The sequence below is a fragment of the Grammomys surdaster genome, unplaced genomic scaffold (genome assembly GCF_004785775.1).
Source record: "Grammomys surdaster isolate TR1022 unplaced genomic scaffold, NIH_TR_1.0 126398, whole genome shotgun sequence".
NCBI classification, from domain to species: domain Eukaryota; kingdom Metazoa; phylum Chordata; class Mammalia; order Rodentia; family Muridae; genus Grammomys; species Grammomys surdaster.
In genome coordinates this window covers 3,019,153-3,034,213 of record NW_021621192.1, presented here as the reverse complement: position 1 = coordinate 3,034,213, position 15,061 = coordinate 3,019,153, and the positions used below count along the sequence as shown (strand labels likewise).

The window sequence follows — 15,061 nt, the reverse complement described above, 5'->3', positions numbered from 1 at the left end:
AAAGGGAGAACATGTATTAAAGGTGAAGTTTGAGCAAGCTGATGACAGTGCTGATTCAGCATATTCTCTGAAATGTCAATTGATGAAAATGAAGGTATCCATGAATCACAGGTTTAAGAACATGCATGTCCTTAAGGGATAGGCACAGCTTTCACTCAGAGGACGCAGACAGGCTAGCATGTCCTTTCTCACCCAATGTTAAAATTCTAAGTGCTACCTACATTTTCTGTTAGTTTCCTCTCCATACCTCCTACCCCTTCAACACATCCTTCTGGCTCCAGGACCAACATTTCTAGACAAGATGAGGAGGGGAATGGAAGGCTGTGTATTCAGCTGGAGGGGACGGGGTGCAGGTGGAGGGTACCTCCCTATGCCACATCTGCTCTCCACTTCTGGGGCTTTAACCTCGAGTGGCTCACATGGTGCCAGTCTCAGGGCTACAGCAGCTCTAAGCATCTCTCAGGACTATACTTAGTTTACCCACTTGTACAGTGTAAATCACCCTAGAATAGGGTGACTTTATCAACTGAGCACTTACATGTCAGATACAACACTGCCTGCATAGTAGGTATAAAAATACTCATAAGCTTTAAAAATGTCTTATAACAAAAACTTCTAGGATTCTTATTCACTTATGCTAAGAGCTCATATTTCTACAGTACTTACTAGGTGCAAGGCACAATGCTAAATGACCCACCTTTGAGATAGCTCATAGTGAGTGGTAGAACTTACTGACATAATAATGGAAGGAACAGGGAGCCACAGTTAACAGATGTCACTGACTCTTTATGACAATTGACCCTAGAAGAAAAGGGAACTCAAGCCCCTCCCACCAGGCGACTGCCAGAAGCAAAAAGAAACATCCCCACTGGGTCCTGTAAATCTAGCCATTAGCCAAAGGGAAATCCACAATCTCTCCCAAAACATTCGCTGTGCACTTATACTAACCAAGTCTGAGTCTAAGTGGAACGCAGTGGACAAATGACCAGCATTGTACTGCTCTGCAGGACGGCAGTCTACCACGAAGAACCGGACTCCTTCCTAAAAGGGAAACAACATTTGACATTCTAGAATTAGACATAGCGTTCACATCACATGACAGGATAGCAAAAAAGAAACCAAAAGAGGGGGAAGAGGTGGTTTTTAAATGGACCTCACAGGGAATTAGGAGGACCCAATTTATATACACATAAAAAGAAAGTAACCTTTAGGATCTAAATACATTTTTTTCTTATGTATTAAGCCTGAAAGTCTCAATATGTAGCAAGAGTCTGGCAATCTGAAAAAAAATTCTAAATATATTGGAAATCGACACTTTCTTTCCTTAAACACAATGCTAGACAAACTGCTATTTTCAGGTCCACAAACTGACAGGCAATCCAAAGCACTAACTGTTTTTCTTGTACATGGAGGACCCAGGTTCATATATTCCTTCTTTTGTTTTGTTTTCTTTGTTTGTTTAAGACAGGGTTTCTCTGTGTATCTTTGGCTGTCCTGGAACTCAATCTGTAGACCAGGGTGGCTTTGAACTCACAGAGATCTATCTGCCTCTGCTGAGTGCTGGGATTAAAGACATGTGCCACCAACACCTGGCTTTGTATATGTTTTTTTTAACTTGAACTTTATGGTTTTTTTTTAATGTTACTTATAAAAAGGGACATATGTATGTGCTTGTTTAAAAGCCTGGACAAAACATGAACATCCAGTAAGAAGTTTAACTGAGATGTTCTATGAAAGGCAGTTTTGCATGTCTAAGCCTCTTCTAAGCACCATGGACACATATGGCACTATATTTCAGCACATACTGAGAATGCTCACCAATAAAAGTGACTCATACTTTGATGAAGAACATAATAGAAAATTATGACTTTTTTTTTCCCAAAAAACATTTTCTCTGTCTAGCCCTGGCAGTCCTGAAACTTGCTTTGTAGACCAGGCTGGCCTCAAACTTCCAGAGACCTGCCTGCCTCTGCCTTTCAAGTGCTGGGATCAAAGGCATATGCCACCACTGCCTGGCTACGGTGTATTTTCAAATTTTTCTATGACTTTCTTTATGGCATGAAACCATGTTATTCAGCAAGCTGTATATCTGCCCAGATTAACTGTCAGAGGCTAAGTACACCCCTTTAAGTTCTTCAACAGTGCCATGTTCAGTTGCTTTACTGACATTGTGAAGAAAGGGCAATTTGTAAAATGAGAGTCTAGAAAGACAAAAATAATTGTTGGCAATCAAAGTAGCACACAAGATGGATATTGAAAATGGCCATATGAAGCTAAAACCGTCCAGTGGAAAAAGGACAGCATTTTCAACAAATGGTGCATGTTCAACTGGAGGTCAGCATGTAGAAGCATGCAAATCCATCCATACTTATCTCCTTGTACAAAGCTCAAGGAGCTTTACTTGGATCAAGTCCAAGTAAATAAAGGACCTTCACATAAAACCAGATACACTGAAACTAATAGAAGAGAAGGTGGGGAAGAGCCTTGGATATCTGGGCACAGGAGAATTGTTACTGAACAGAACACCAAAGGCTTATGCTCTAAGATCTAGAATTGACAAATGGGACCTCATAAAATTGCAAAGCTTCTTCTGTAAGGCAAAGAACACTGTCAATCAGACAAAATGGCAACCAACAGATTGGAAAAAGATCTTTACCAATCCCACATCCAACAGAGGGCTAATATCCAATATATACAAAGAACTCAAGAAATTAGACTCCAGACAACCAAATAACCCTATTAAAAAATGGGGTATAGAGCTTATCAAAGAATTCTCAACTGAGGAAACTCAAATGGCGGAGAAGCACCTAAAGAAAATGTTCAACATCCTTAGTCATCAGGGAAATGCAAATCAAAACAACCCTGAGATTCCACCTCACACCAGTCAGAATGGCTAAGATCAAAAACTCAGGTGATAGTAGATTCTGGTGAGGATGTGGAGAAAGAGGAACACTCCTCCATTGTTGGTGAGATTGCAAACTGGTGCAACCACTCTGGAAATCAGTCTGGCAGTTCCTCAGAAAATTGGACATAGCATTACCTGAGAACCCAGCTATACCACTCCTGGGCATATACCCAGAAGATGCTCCAACATATAACAAGAAAATATGCCCCACTATGTTCATAGCAGCCTTATTTATGATAGCCAGAAGCTGGAAAGAACCCAGATGTCCTTCAACAGAGGAATGGATACAGAAAATGTGGTACATTTACACAAATGACTATTACTCAGCTATTAAAAACAATGAATTCGAGAAATTCTCAGGCAAATGGATGGAACTAGAAAATATCATCCTGAGTGAGGTAACCCAATCACAAAAGAACACACACGATATTCACTTACTGATAATTGGATATTAGCCCAGAAGCTTGAAATACCCAAGATTCAATTCACAGACCATATGAAGCTCAAGAAGAATGAAGACCAAGTGTGGGTACTTTGGTCCTTCTTAGAAGGAGTAACAAAATACTCAAGGGAGCAAATATGGAGACAAAGTGTGGGTCAGAAACTGAAGGAGAGGTCATCTGGAGACCATTCCACCTGGGTATCCATCCCATGTGCAGTCACCAAAGGTAGATGCTGATGTGGAAGTCAGGAAGTGCATGCTGACAGAAGCCTGATACAGCTGTCTCCTCAGAGGTCTGCCAGAACCTGACATATACAGAGGCAGATGCTCACAGCTAACCATTGAACTGATCATGGGGTTCCCAATGGAGGAGTAAGAGAGACGACTGAAGGAGCTGAAGGGTTTGCGGCCCCATGAGGAGAGCAACAATACCAACCAACCACAGCTCCCAGGGTCTAAACCACCAGCCTGGGAGCACATAGGACGGGACCCATGGCTCCAGCTGTATATGTAGGGGAGGATGGCCCTGTCGGGCATAGGTGAAAGAGGAAGTCCTTGGTCCCATGAAGGCTAGATGCCCCAGTGTGAGGGAATTAGAGGATGGGGAGGTGGGAGTGGGCAGTTGGGTGGGGGCACATCCTCATAGAAGCAGGAGGAGAGGGGATGGGATGGGGGGTTCCTGGGTAGGAGGGAAATGGGGAAAGGGGATCATATCTGAAATGTAAATAAAATATCCAATAAAAAATGTTGAAAAAAAAAAGAAAATGGCCACATGGACATGAAATACAACACACTTATCCTCAAAGGCAATGTAATGGCAAACAGATTTTTGCAGGACTCAATGACAGTGAGAGAATGTTCGTTACTTGTTCCTGGTAGCAGACATTGAACCCAGGGCCTCAAGCATGCGAAGCATGTGCTCTAACCCTGACCTATAACTCTGCTCCTGTTCCTTGCGTTCAATGGGCCCAGCTTCTGACAGATGGGGTTGTTTTGCTTACCCCTTGCAGCTGATTTGCTTGAAGGATCTCTGATACTGAAACAGCCAGACACAAAGCCTGGCTCAGATCTGCCTCGTCGTCCTTGATTCCCAACAGAGTACTACCAAAGAGATGATGATTATCCTACACAAAGAGAAAAATGTAAACCTTACAAAGAAAAATCAAAGTCCTTTTCCTGAAAATATTTTATTATGTATAATAAAATGTGAAATAATTGTTACCACCTTGAGTTTAATTGACCTCTTTTAAAATTTAGAATCACATAATCTCAAATTTTATAGCATGTGTGTGTGTGTGTGTGTTGCAAAGTCTGTCAGAATTCACACAAAATAAAAGACTAAGAAAAATAATTCTACACAGTTCTATATCGATACCCACATTAAATAATAACTGTTGGAGTTCAAACTATCCCCTCTCCAGTATACTCAAGACGCTGGGTCTGCCTAGTATACGGGTGCACACTGTTAATTGAGAAAGTGAGGCAGGGGCATTGCGTGAATTAGAGACCAGCCTAGGTACATGGTAAGTGTCAGGCTAGGAAGGCTACATAGTAAGATCTCTCCCAGAAGAGGATCTAAAAGGTTGCAGGTTTAAACTCTAACACTGGGGGAAGAGTGCAATGATGAATGGGTCAAAGAAGAAGTCAAAAAAAGAAATGAAAACTTTCCTGGAACTAAATGAAAATGAAAACACAACTCAGCAAAGCCTCTGGGACAGCGGGAAAGCAGTCCTACAGGGAAACCTACAGTTCTGACTGCACTATTAAAAAACCAAAAGAGCACAAAGAGATGACTTAATGATGCTATTAAAAATTCTGGACTCAGGCAGTGGTAGCACAGACCTTTAATCCCAGCCCTTGGAAGGCAGAGACAGGTGGATATCTGAGTCAAGGCCAGTCTGGTCTGAGAAGCAAATTCTAAGACAGCCAGGGCTAACAGAGAAACAAAACAAGTAAACAAACAAACAAAAATTTAGAAAAACAAGAACAGACCACATACAAACCAAATCCTTTGCAAAAATGATAAAAATCAGAGCAGAAATGAATAAAATAGGAACAGAAAACAATACAAAGAATCATCGAATCTAGAGCTGGTTCTTTAAGAAGATAAATAAGATGGACAGATCCTTGGCCAGTTAACCAAACTTTTGTGCTCAAAGCACTAGCTGGTGCAATAAGAGAAGGAAATTAAAGGGATACCGGTAGAGAAAGAAGTCAAACCGGCCCTATTTCCAGATGGCATATATAAGAGAACCCCAAAATTCTACCAGAAAACTTCTAAAAATGATCAATGCAACAACATGGAAGGGTAAAGAACAACCTGCACAAATCAACAGTTTTCTATATGTCAACACCAGATGCAGGAAGAACAGAGGTTCTCACTTTCACAGATAAGCACTAGAGGAAGCAGGAATGTTAAAGACATGGGCTGTCTCTTTCTTCCCAGAAGGCTTGGAGTGGACATGGTTAACAGCCTGGTGACTTTTAGGGTATCTGTGGCCAAGCCCATACTGGATCCTTCCGCAGACCCTTAAGAGTGGGACTGTCAGTCTATGGAACCTATTGTTATGGAAGGTGTCACATACAGTCAATCTATAGAGGCCATCTTTACTGAGGGTATCACATGTAATTTACAAAGAGTTTCAATGTAGTCATGTCTTCAGGTTGATTATGCACACAGCATTCAGTTACCTATCACCAGGAAAAATTGTGCTGTGTTTAACTATGTACAAAATAAATTACTCAGGGTCAGACTCACAAAGTTTGAACCTACACCAGCTACTGAGTAGTAGTTACCTGAGCTACCATCTTGCCTCCCACAGATCATTACTCTGTGGGTAATGTCTCTTCACAGAGACCCCTGTGAACAAACATACAGAAAAGGAGATCATGGACACACTTCCACTGACAACAGCATCAAGAAAATAAAATATCTTAGGAATAAACCTAACCAAGGAAACGAAAAGCTCTACAATAAAAACTTAAAGCCTGTGAAGAAAAAGATAAAGCCACTAGAAAGTGGAAAGACTCCCCATGCTCCTGCACTGGTAGAAATATTATGATAGTGACTATTCTGCCAAAAGCTATTTACAGATTGAACACATTCCCAATCAAAATCCCCATTCTTCATAGAATCAAAAAAAAAAAAGAAACCTATTATAAAATTCATAAGGAACCACCAAAAACCCTGGATAGCCAAAATGATCCTGAGCAAAACGAACAATGCTCAAGGGACTACCATCCTAGATCTCAAAACATACTAAAAAGCCGTAGTAATAAAAACAATATGGTAATGGCACCAAAAAAAAAAAAACATTCGGGCAAATGGAATAAACCCAAACATGAGTGCACATAGCTTCAGCCATTGAGCACTGACAAAAATGCTAAAAAGGATATGCTGGAGAAAAGAAAGCATGTTTAACAAATGATTCTGGCCGGGCGGTGGTGGCGCACGCCTTTAATCCCAGCACTTGGGAGGCAGAGGCAGGCGAATTTCTGAGTTCGAGGCCAGCCTGGTCTACAGAGTGAGTTCCAGGACAGCTCGGGCTATACAGAGAAACCCTGTCTCGAAAAACCAAAAAAAAAAAAAAAAAAAAAAACAAATGATTCTGGGAGAACTGGATCTCCACATGCAGACAAATTTAATTATACTCTTATCTATTACCTTGCACAAAAACTAGCTTCAAATGTTCAAAGACCTAAACATGAAGCCTGAAACATCAAAACTGTAAGAAGAAATCAAAGGCAGTTCCATACATGATACAGACGTAGAAAAGGACTTTCTAAATAGGACCCATTTGCCCAAGAATTAAGGCCAATAATTGACTAGTGGGACATAGTAAACTAAAAAGCTCTCCACAGCTAAAAAAACAACCAGGTTTAAATGTGTGTGTTGGGGGTGGTGGAGACCCCACAGAATGGGAGGGAACTTGCCAGCTATACATCTGACAGAGGATTAATAATCAGAATATATAAAGAATTAAAAAAAAATACATTTCAAAAACAATAAAAAAAAACATTCAAAAATAGGCTTGGACTCTAAACAGAGTTTCCAAAAGAATAAATAAAAATGGCTAAGAAATATCTCAAAAACTTTTAATCAATCCTAACAAGTAGGAAATGTGGATCATAATAACTCTGAGATCTCATCTTACCCCAGTCATAATGGCAAAGATCAAACCGACAACAAATGCTGGAGAGGACGTGAGGAAAAGGAACCTCCCTCACTGTGGTAGGACTGCAAACTACTGCGGCCACTCTGGAAATCAGTGAGGAGAATTCTCAAAAACTAAAAATAAATCTGTGATCCGACTCAGCTATAGCACTCCTTGGCTTATGCCCAGAGGACCTGACAACCTACTCTATAGAAGCTTGCTCAAGATGGCATTGCTGCTCCATTCACAAAGCTAAAAAAAATGCAAACTAACTAAATGTCCTCCAGCTGACAGAGAATGAAAATACTGAACAGAATACTGTTCAGCTGTAAGGGAAAATAAATCATAACATCTGCAGATATGTGTGGCTCTCACTACTCTCCGAAGAAATGTCACGTTGTGACAGAGACCATCACAGAAAACCACCGCTGATCAGGACAGAGTCGTAGAGCCCAGTCCCAGCGGACACGAGTGACACAACTCAAGCACCTGAGGCAGAGACTAAGAGGAGGCAGAAAGACTGTGAGAGCCAGAGGGACACAAAGTTTACTGTGAGAGTGTGCTTCCTGGAAATGTCCAAAGTTACACCCATGAACCTCAACAACACGACTGCCTAAAACATGACCCGAACAAGGACACGAATAGACACACTAACATGGAAGAGGAAAAGCTTCTGAGGCCTCAACTTAAAAAAAAAAAAAAAAAAAAAACACTCCAGCAAGTAAGGCATGCCAAGTGTGGGAGAAAGAACCTTCCCCAAGGAAGAGGACAACTATTCACTATCTAATGCCAAGTGGTCAGCCCTGAAAACACAGACATTCGAGTAGCATGATATGGACTGCCCAGGCTGTACTTACATATTTAGTTATATACATATGTATGCCTCCAAGCGGTAAAGTGACCCTGCCACCATTAATGAGACATATCACACAGATCTGTCACCCAGGCTAAACTCCACATAACAGAAACCTAACTACATTCCCACCACTGGATCTCTGTCAGAGAAGTTCTGAAGTTACAAACACACAAACTGAGGAAACAATCTCCACATGACTAGAGACTAAGGATCAGAACAAAGGCAAGATGCTTCCTGCTATTGTTTTTGTCAGCGCTAAGGGGAATTCCACTTCCCCAAATTCTGGCAGTTCAACGAAAGGCAGCATTCCTCAGGAACTTATGAGGCCAATCTCCTCTACCAAAAGGAGTCATCTTACCAGATGGGACAAATGGCTATCTGTTGGTACCTACTAGCATACTACAGCATGTGCTGGCCTTCAGGCTCCCTCAGTATCACAAGTATCTGTTACACATTTCAAAGTTCCTGCTAGCATCCTAACTCCTCTTCTCATCTTCATACCTAAACTCCCTTCAGCCCAGGCACTTCCCTCCTGTATTTGGTCTCCCCTGTCTCCATATTCCTGTGTTGTCTCCCTTCCACACTCTCTCCATCTGTTCCCTCCCTCCCTCCTTCCCTCCCTCCCTCCCTCCCTCCCTCCCTCCCTCTCTCTCTCTCTCTCTCTCTCTCTCTCTCTCTGTGTCCTGCTCCTGCTGCTCTCCCACACTCCCTTCTCTGTGCCCTCTGTCTGCATTGTTCTGTTTCTCTCATGGCCAGGTCCAGTCTGCTGGCTGTGTTCATCTACCACTTTCTCTTTCTGCTCCAGACTCTCCAGATGTCTCTAGCTGTTCTTTCTCTCATATCTAAAATAAAAGCTTTCCCTTTAACCATACTATGGAGCAGCAGTCATGTCAACAGTTTGATACAACTTTTAGTCTATTTCTCTACTAGTGAGAGAATGTACAGTAAAAGTTCACAAAAGCAAACCATCACATTTTTGAAAGAGTAGAAGAGAATCATAATTGAAATATTTTAACCAAAGTAAATACGATGAATATAAATAAGAAAAGGATACAAAATATCCAACCCAGACCAATCGGCCATTTCTTGTGTTTTACCTTCCTAAAGGAAGCTGGCGTTTTACTACAGTAATACTGAGCCAAAGAGAAAAGGTCTTCTATATCTTCCAGATTCAAGCTGGATGGAGTGCTTTCCAGAAAGTCTGCAATGTGATCATAGATTCGACAACAATGAACAAATTACTTGTGAAAAATATAGTAACAAGCACTATTTAAGTTTAAAGTTAAACAGCTCCAACACAAGCAACCCATTAATAAAATCTCAGCAGTGATTCTTCAATGGACTGATTTCATTCCTTACACAGTGCTGGGAACTGCATCCAAGGCCTTGATTATACTAGACCGCTGAAGAACATGAGACCTGAACGGAGGCTCAGAGCTCTTCTACGCCAACCTTGCAACAACCTGAATGAGCTAGCTGAGATCGAATGACCTCAAACAGTATTTAATACTACTTACGGATAACTTCTTCTTTGTTGTCAGACTCTTGTGCTAAAATAACTTCTCTGTAAAAAGGAATCAAGTAAATTTGAGTTAAATATTAAAGATCTGTATCAAAAGTTGAAAAAAGATTCTAACCAACATGGTACTTACTTTGTATTAACAAGGATAATTAACATTAAGAAATAAATAAAAAATGGATCCGCTTGCTGTAGATATCCGTCCCATATCGCCTGGGTGACTTCAGTGGAACAGTAATGTGCAAAAAGGCTCCCGAGCTACAGTCAGGAGAGAGAGAGAGAAACCACTGGAGCTGCCACTTCAAGTTAGTGAGCAAATGAGTCGGTGACAGCACATGAAATCATCTGCACTTGGGCATATCAAATCCAAAGGCAGAACACTAGGGTCACTAACTAGCTGTGTGACTTAGGCCATGTCACTTAACTTCAGTAGAGCTTCCCTTTCTACTTCTGTGGAAAAAAAAAAAAAAACCAGCACAAGAGAGAGCACTCATTGTCCCCAGTGCTGAGAGATGACTAACTCAGGACATCTCAAGTGATCAAGATAATGTCTCTGCCATGAATTATAAGCGGTATTTAGAATTTCATAAGGTCAGTTAGCACACTATCACTTTTTTTGTTTTAAGTTGAGGCCTCAGGAGCTTTTCCCCCTTCCATGGAGAAAGCCCCTAAAATCCAAAAAATTGAAAAATCTGAATTTTGTCTGATGGTTCAGTGACTGATTTCTAAGCAAGCTTTGGGAGCAGCCATTGGTACTGAGTTGAGGTTTGACTAGCACCCTTAAACTGCTCTCCCGGTCATCACAGTTACCTTTTAAGCCGAATGCTTGCTTAAGAAATGGTAGGTAAAACATGACCAGAGGATATGTTTAACTCCTTAATGGCCTTCAAGCACTCCGACCAATTCTGTAGAAAGGTCTTTCGTCAGCACAGTAGAGCATTCCTGAGTGGGATCTGAGAAATCCAGAATGCCCCAAGATTCCGTACTGGGAAATTTGTGACACATCACTATTTTCAAAATAATTCTTAAAACTTTTACTTGCCTATTTCACATTCATTCCCTCATTAGTGAGCAGAATTTCCAGAAGACTATAAGATAACATTACAAACTGAATACATTTGGAAGCAGTTAGATGAGCCCATGTGCATTTGATTTCAGCAACAGCACGAAACACAAAAATATAAAATAACTGCACTCTTCTCCCTACTCACTTTTGGGAAATGCAGTCGTTTTTCATTGTAAGGTAAGTACATAATAAATTTAGCATTACTTTTAAATGAACTAAAGACAAATCATTAAAATTCTTTAGTGTCAGCTCCTAACCTGTATAATCCCTATGAACGATGAATCTCAAAAAATGTAAGAGCACAGGGTTTGGAGACTCAGATTTCAGAGGACCGTGAGAGCCAGACTGAGACATCCACTGAAAATATTAAGTTCAGAAGGACAAGCATTCAGTTCTACTTTATATTCTTTTACATTAACCATGTGGTAACTGTAGCTTTCCTCATGATTATCTGCCAATTCTAAGAGACACTACCAACAGTCTGAACACAGAAACTTTTAAGCAGCGCTCATATATACATGCTTACAAATATTGTAAACTATACAATATAACTATTAATTTTGATATATCATACTTAAGTATCTATATATAATATTCACTAATATATATGAAATACATTATTATTTCCACGTATGTATAAAATAACAAAAGACTAATGTTGTGGTCTTTTGGGGATTCAGGTTTTACTAGCCCAGCCTAGCCTCTAACCAACTACAGTTTTATATAAACTATTTTTCATTAAATGTTCCTACTTTCACTTTATTACCCAGTTGAGTGCATAGGAGTCTGGAGTGATTTTCTTTGTATCAAGAAAAGAACAAAGCTCAGGTTCATGGTACTGGATGAGCAGTCGGAAGAGATGAAATGGCCTCCCCTTCAGGGAACAATCCCTACGAGAAAGAGAAGCAAAGTTTCTCATTACTAGATCAGAAAGGACTACACTGATATTCCGTCGTCCTGAAAGACCCATTTCCTCTCTGCGCCTGCAGGACATGCCAGCATCCACAGCAAGCCCACCTGAGAGCCAGGCAGAGCTCTCTTCTAACACCATCCAAAAGACCTGATTTACAGCCAACACAGTCACTTGAGGAAGGTTTTCCAGGCAAACTCAGGAACACTCAAGTAAGAGGACTTCAGAGGTAACTAAAAATAGCATTTAGGTTACTGGGATACAGTTAAGATCACCAAACATCTAGAGGGCCCTGAATGAGTCCAGCCTCCTTCCACCTTGCCAAGTAAGGAAAAACTCCTTGGACTACTTCAAGTTTGTACCACAGTTTATATATTCAGAGAGGAATGTCTTTCAGCAAATGTATAAGTCTGAAGACTACAGATGACATTTCAGAATAATGAACCTGAGATACCTGAGACATTGTCAAAGTGGCCTTGATATCAGGTGCCCAGAATAAACTCCAGAAAAATGCCTAGCTTCAAATGGTTGTTATGCAAATAAGGTGAAAGAGTTTAATTTATATAATGTTTCAAAGTTAAAGTCATTAAGTATATACTCTGCCATTTTTATTATTATAAGGCCTTTTCCCAAAGAAATATCATATCCCTATGCAGATACTTCCAAAGAAGAGTAATTGTAAAAGGTCAGAAACGTGCTCTCATCTTGATTTCCCTGAGGCTTCTGAGAAACTTCTCATCTATTCAGCTTTAAGAAGGCTCATCTGCCTCGAGTGGACATGGGAGCCACCCAAACCCTGACCTCAAAATGTACCCACACATCTGCTCCATCTGGAGCAGGTCCAGACTGCTCAATATGCTAGCTCAGTATTCAGGAGACAGGGTGCTTCTTCCTGACTACATGCTGTCTCTGACAGGACCGCAGAAGCCACATCTTTAAGTCTGACCTGGGTAGCATCACTGAAATCATTTGTGCACTGAAGATTTGGTGATACTCTGGTTGTTACATTTTACTTAGTGTATTTGTGTTCTTAAACCTCAAAACTGAACAGAGTTACTTCATGGTAAAACAATGTATCACAGGATATCTGATTTTCAGTACCTTGACCTTAGTGACTCAAGGGACAGCATTACTTTTTATTCACTACATCTTAAAAACAACAACAAGAAGCAACAACAAACAACAGTGACACATGGTTACTTTGCCTGGTGGTTTGTTAGAGTCAGGTGTTGCCATGGACAGTGGTGACTGACTCACTCTTCACTTAGGCCTGGAGGCTCCACCTAAGAGTCAGTCTCCATTAACTACTTCAGCTATTGTACTGAGATGCATCCAACTCATACAAAGGCATGAGGTAAGACTGTTCTCTGATGTATCAGTGAAATATTTAAAGCCCAGGAGATCATAATAAAAGCCAATTACTTATTGAAGAAACATTATCAAATACTGTAATAAGCATTTCACAGACTTACTTCATTTTATCTTCACAAAAAACCTTATTGATCCCCATACTCATTACAACTGAGGTTCAGTTGAGGTCAAGCCTGTCACTGAAGGCCACAAACCAGCAATAACAAATTAGAGAACTATGACTTGAACACAGAAACAGGGCCTTAGTTCATTATACCACACTTCCATCTTTCCACATGCAAAGCTTTGTGCATAATTCAACAAGCTGTTTTTTGCAGGGGTACTGTCTTTAAAAGCAAACTATAAAGAAAATGAAGCAAAGTAAAAAGTTGTGCTTACAACACAACTACAATCACAAGTAAGTGATTATCACAACCTTACCATGGAAGCATCACTAAGGCCAGCACGATAGCTCAGTGGGTAACACTGCTGGCCACTAAGCCTCATGACCTAAATTCAATCCTTGGAATCCACGTGATGTAAAGAGAGAACCAACTCCCACATGCTGTCCTCGGACCTCCACACACACACACTGTAGCAGCACATGTGCATGTATACATACACAATAAATAAATATGACAAAATACTTTTAAAAGCATCATGATGAATATTTTAAATATTATTTAGAGATGCGAGTCCAGTTCAGTGACAATACATATACTAGCCATGTGTGAGGACACAGGTTCAATTCTCAGCACTACAAAACTAAGTAAAAATGCTATTCAAAGGGAATAAATGAAAATTATTCATATAAATATAATATTTTATATGACTGCCATGGTTTGTTGTGACTCTCAGCTATCACTATCTTGTTATTTTTGTTTTGGGGGGACAGTGTCTCACTCTGCAGTCCTGGCTAGAGTAGACTCACCATGCAGTCCAGGCTCTGCTTGAATTCACAGCAATCCTCCTGTTAGCACCTCCCACCCCACACCACCACCACTGAGTGCTGCCATTAGCACTCAGGAGGGTCACCATGCACAGCTTGCTTGCTCATTTATTTATTTATTTTTTTACTTTATGTGTTTGGGTATGTTGCCTGAATGTATGTCTGCGTACTGTACCATGTAGCACACATGGGTCAGAAGAGGGTGTCAGATCCCCTGGAACTAGGGTTATAGACAGCTGTGAGCTGCCATGGGAGTGCTGGGAGTAGAACCTGGGTTCTCTGCGTGAGCTGCCAGTGCTCTTAACTGCTGACCCATCTCTCCAGCCCCTGGACCAGCTTTCAAATCTTCCTACTTTGATATTACAAATGGCAGTACACAGAAGGCCAGAGACAGAACTGATTTATCCTGGTGAGAGTCATTCTAAGTCTGAATACTTTGCCAATTGGGTAACTGCACAGCAATCGAATGCTAAGGTAGAACACAGAAGCAGGAAGAATACAGGGAACATGGGGTAAATGGTCTCATCTTATGGACCAGTGAACATCCCTGGGAGTGAGCCACTGAAACAGCATTCATTTAAGGGCTGTATTCTGCAATGTTACTCTAACTACAAGGACTTGTGCTGGATACAATTCTACCCATCTTCTATCCCAGTCAGTAGTAAGATGATATATTAAAATGGGATTCTTCTATAAGCATTCTATATTCTATATTCGATGTTCTCCCTACCAGCAATGGCTAGAGTGTCATGTTAAATGCAGAACTCACAGAAAAAGGAACTGGAAGAATGTGACAAGGCGGAGTGTGACACAGCTCAACATAACTGTCACACTCACAAGGCTAGGACTGATATTCTCTCTCTCTCTCTCTCTCTCTCTCTCTCTCTCTCTCTCTCTCTCTCTCTCTCTC

General features: G+C 40.8%; 1 protein-coding gene across 3 annotated transcripts in view; it reads right to left on the bottom strand.

Annotated features, from left to right (window-relative positions):
* Positions 1-15,061, bottom strand: part of Tbc1d23 (TBC1 domain family member 23) — a 57,345-nt gene that overhangs the window by 21,867 nt on the left and 20,417 nt on the right. For 2 of the 3 annotated variants that reach the window (XM_028760264.1, XM_028760265.1), the window contains exons 5-10: positions 11,709-11,832; positions 10,010-10,134; positions 9,875-9,921; positions 9,455-9,558; positions 4,349-4,471; positions 949-1,041 (exon numbers count right to left, since the gene is read on the bottom strand). In XM_028760264.1, coding sequence (XP_028616097.1) covers positions 949-1,041; positions 4,349-4,471; positions 9,455-9,558; positions 9,875-9,921; positions 10,010-10,134; positions 11,709-11,832 — 616 coding nt within the window. Of the gene's footprint in view, positions 1-948; positions 1,042-4,348; positions 4,472-9,454; positions 9,559-9,874; positions 9,922-10,009; positions 10,135-11,199; positions 11,400-11,708; positions 11,833-15,061 lie in introns of those variants that run through there. The other variant, XM_028760266.1, reaches the window with a different exon arrangement.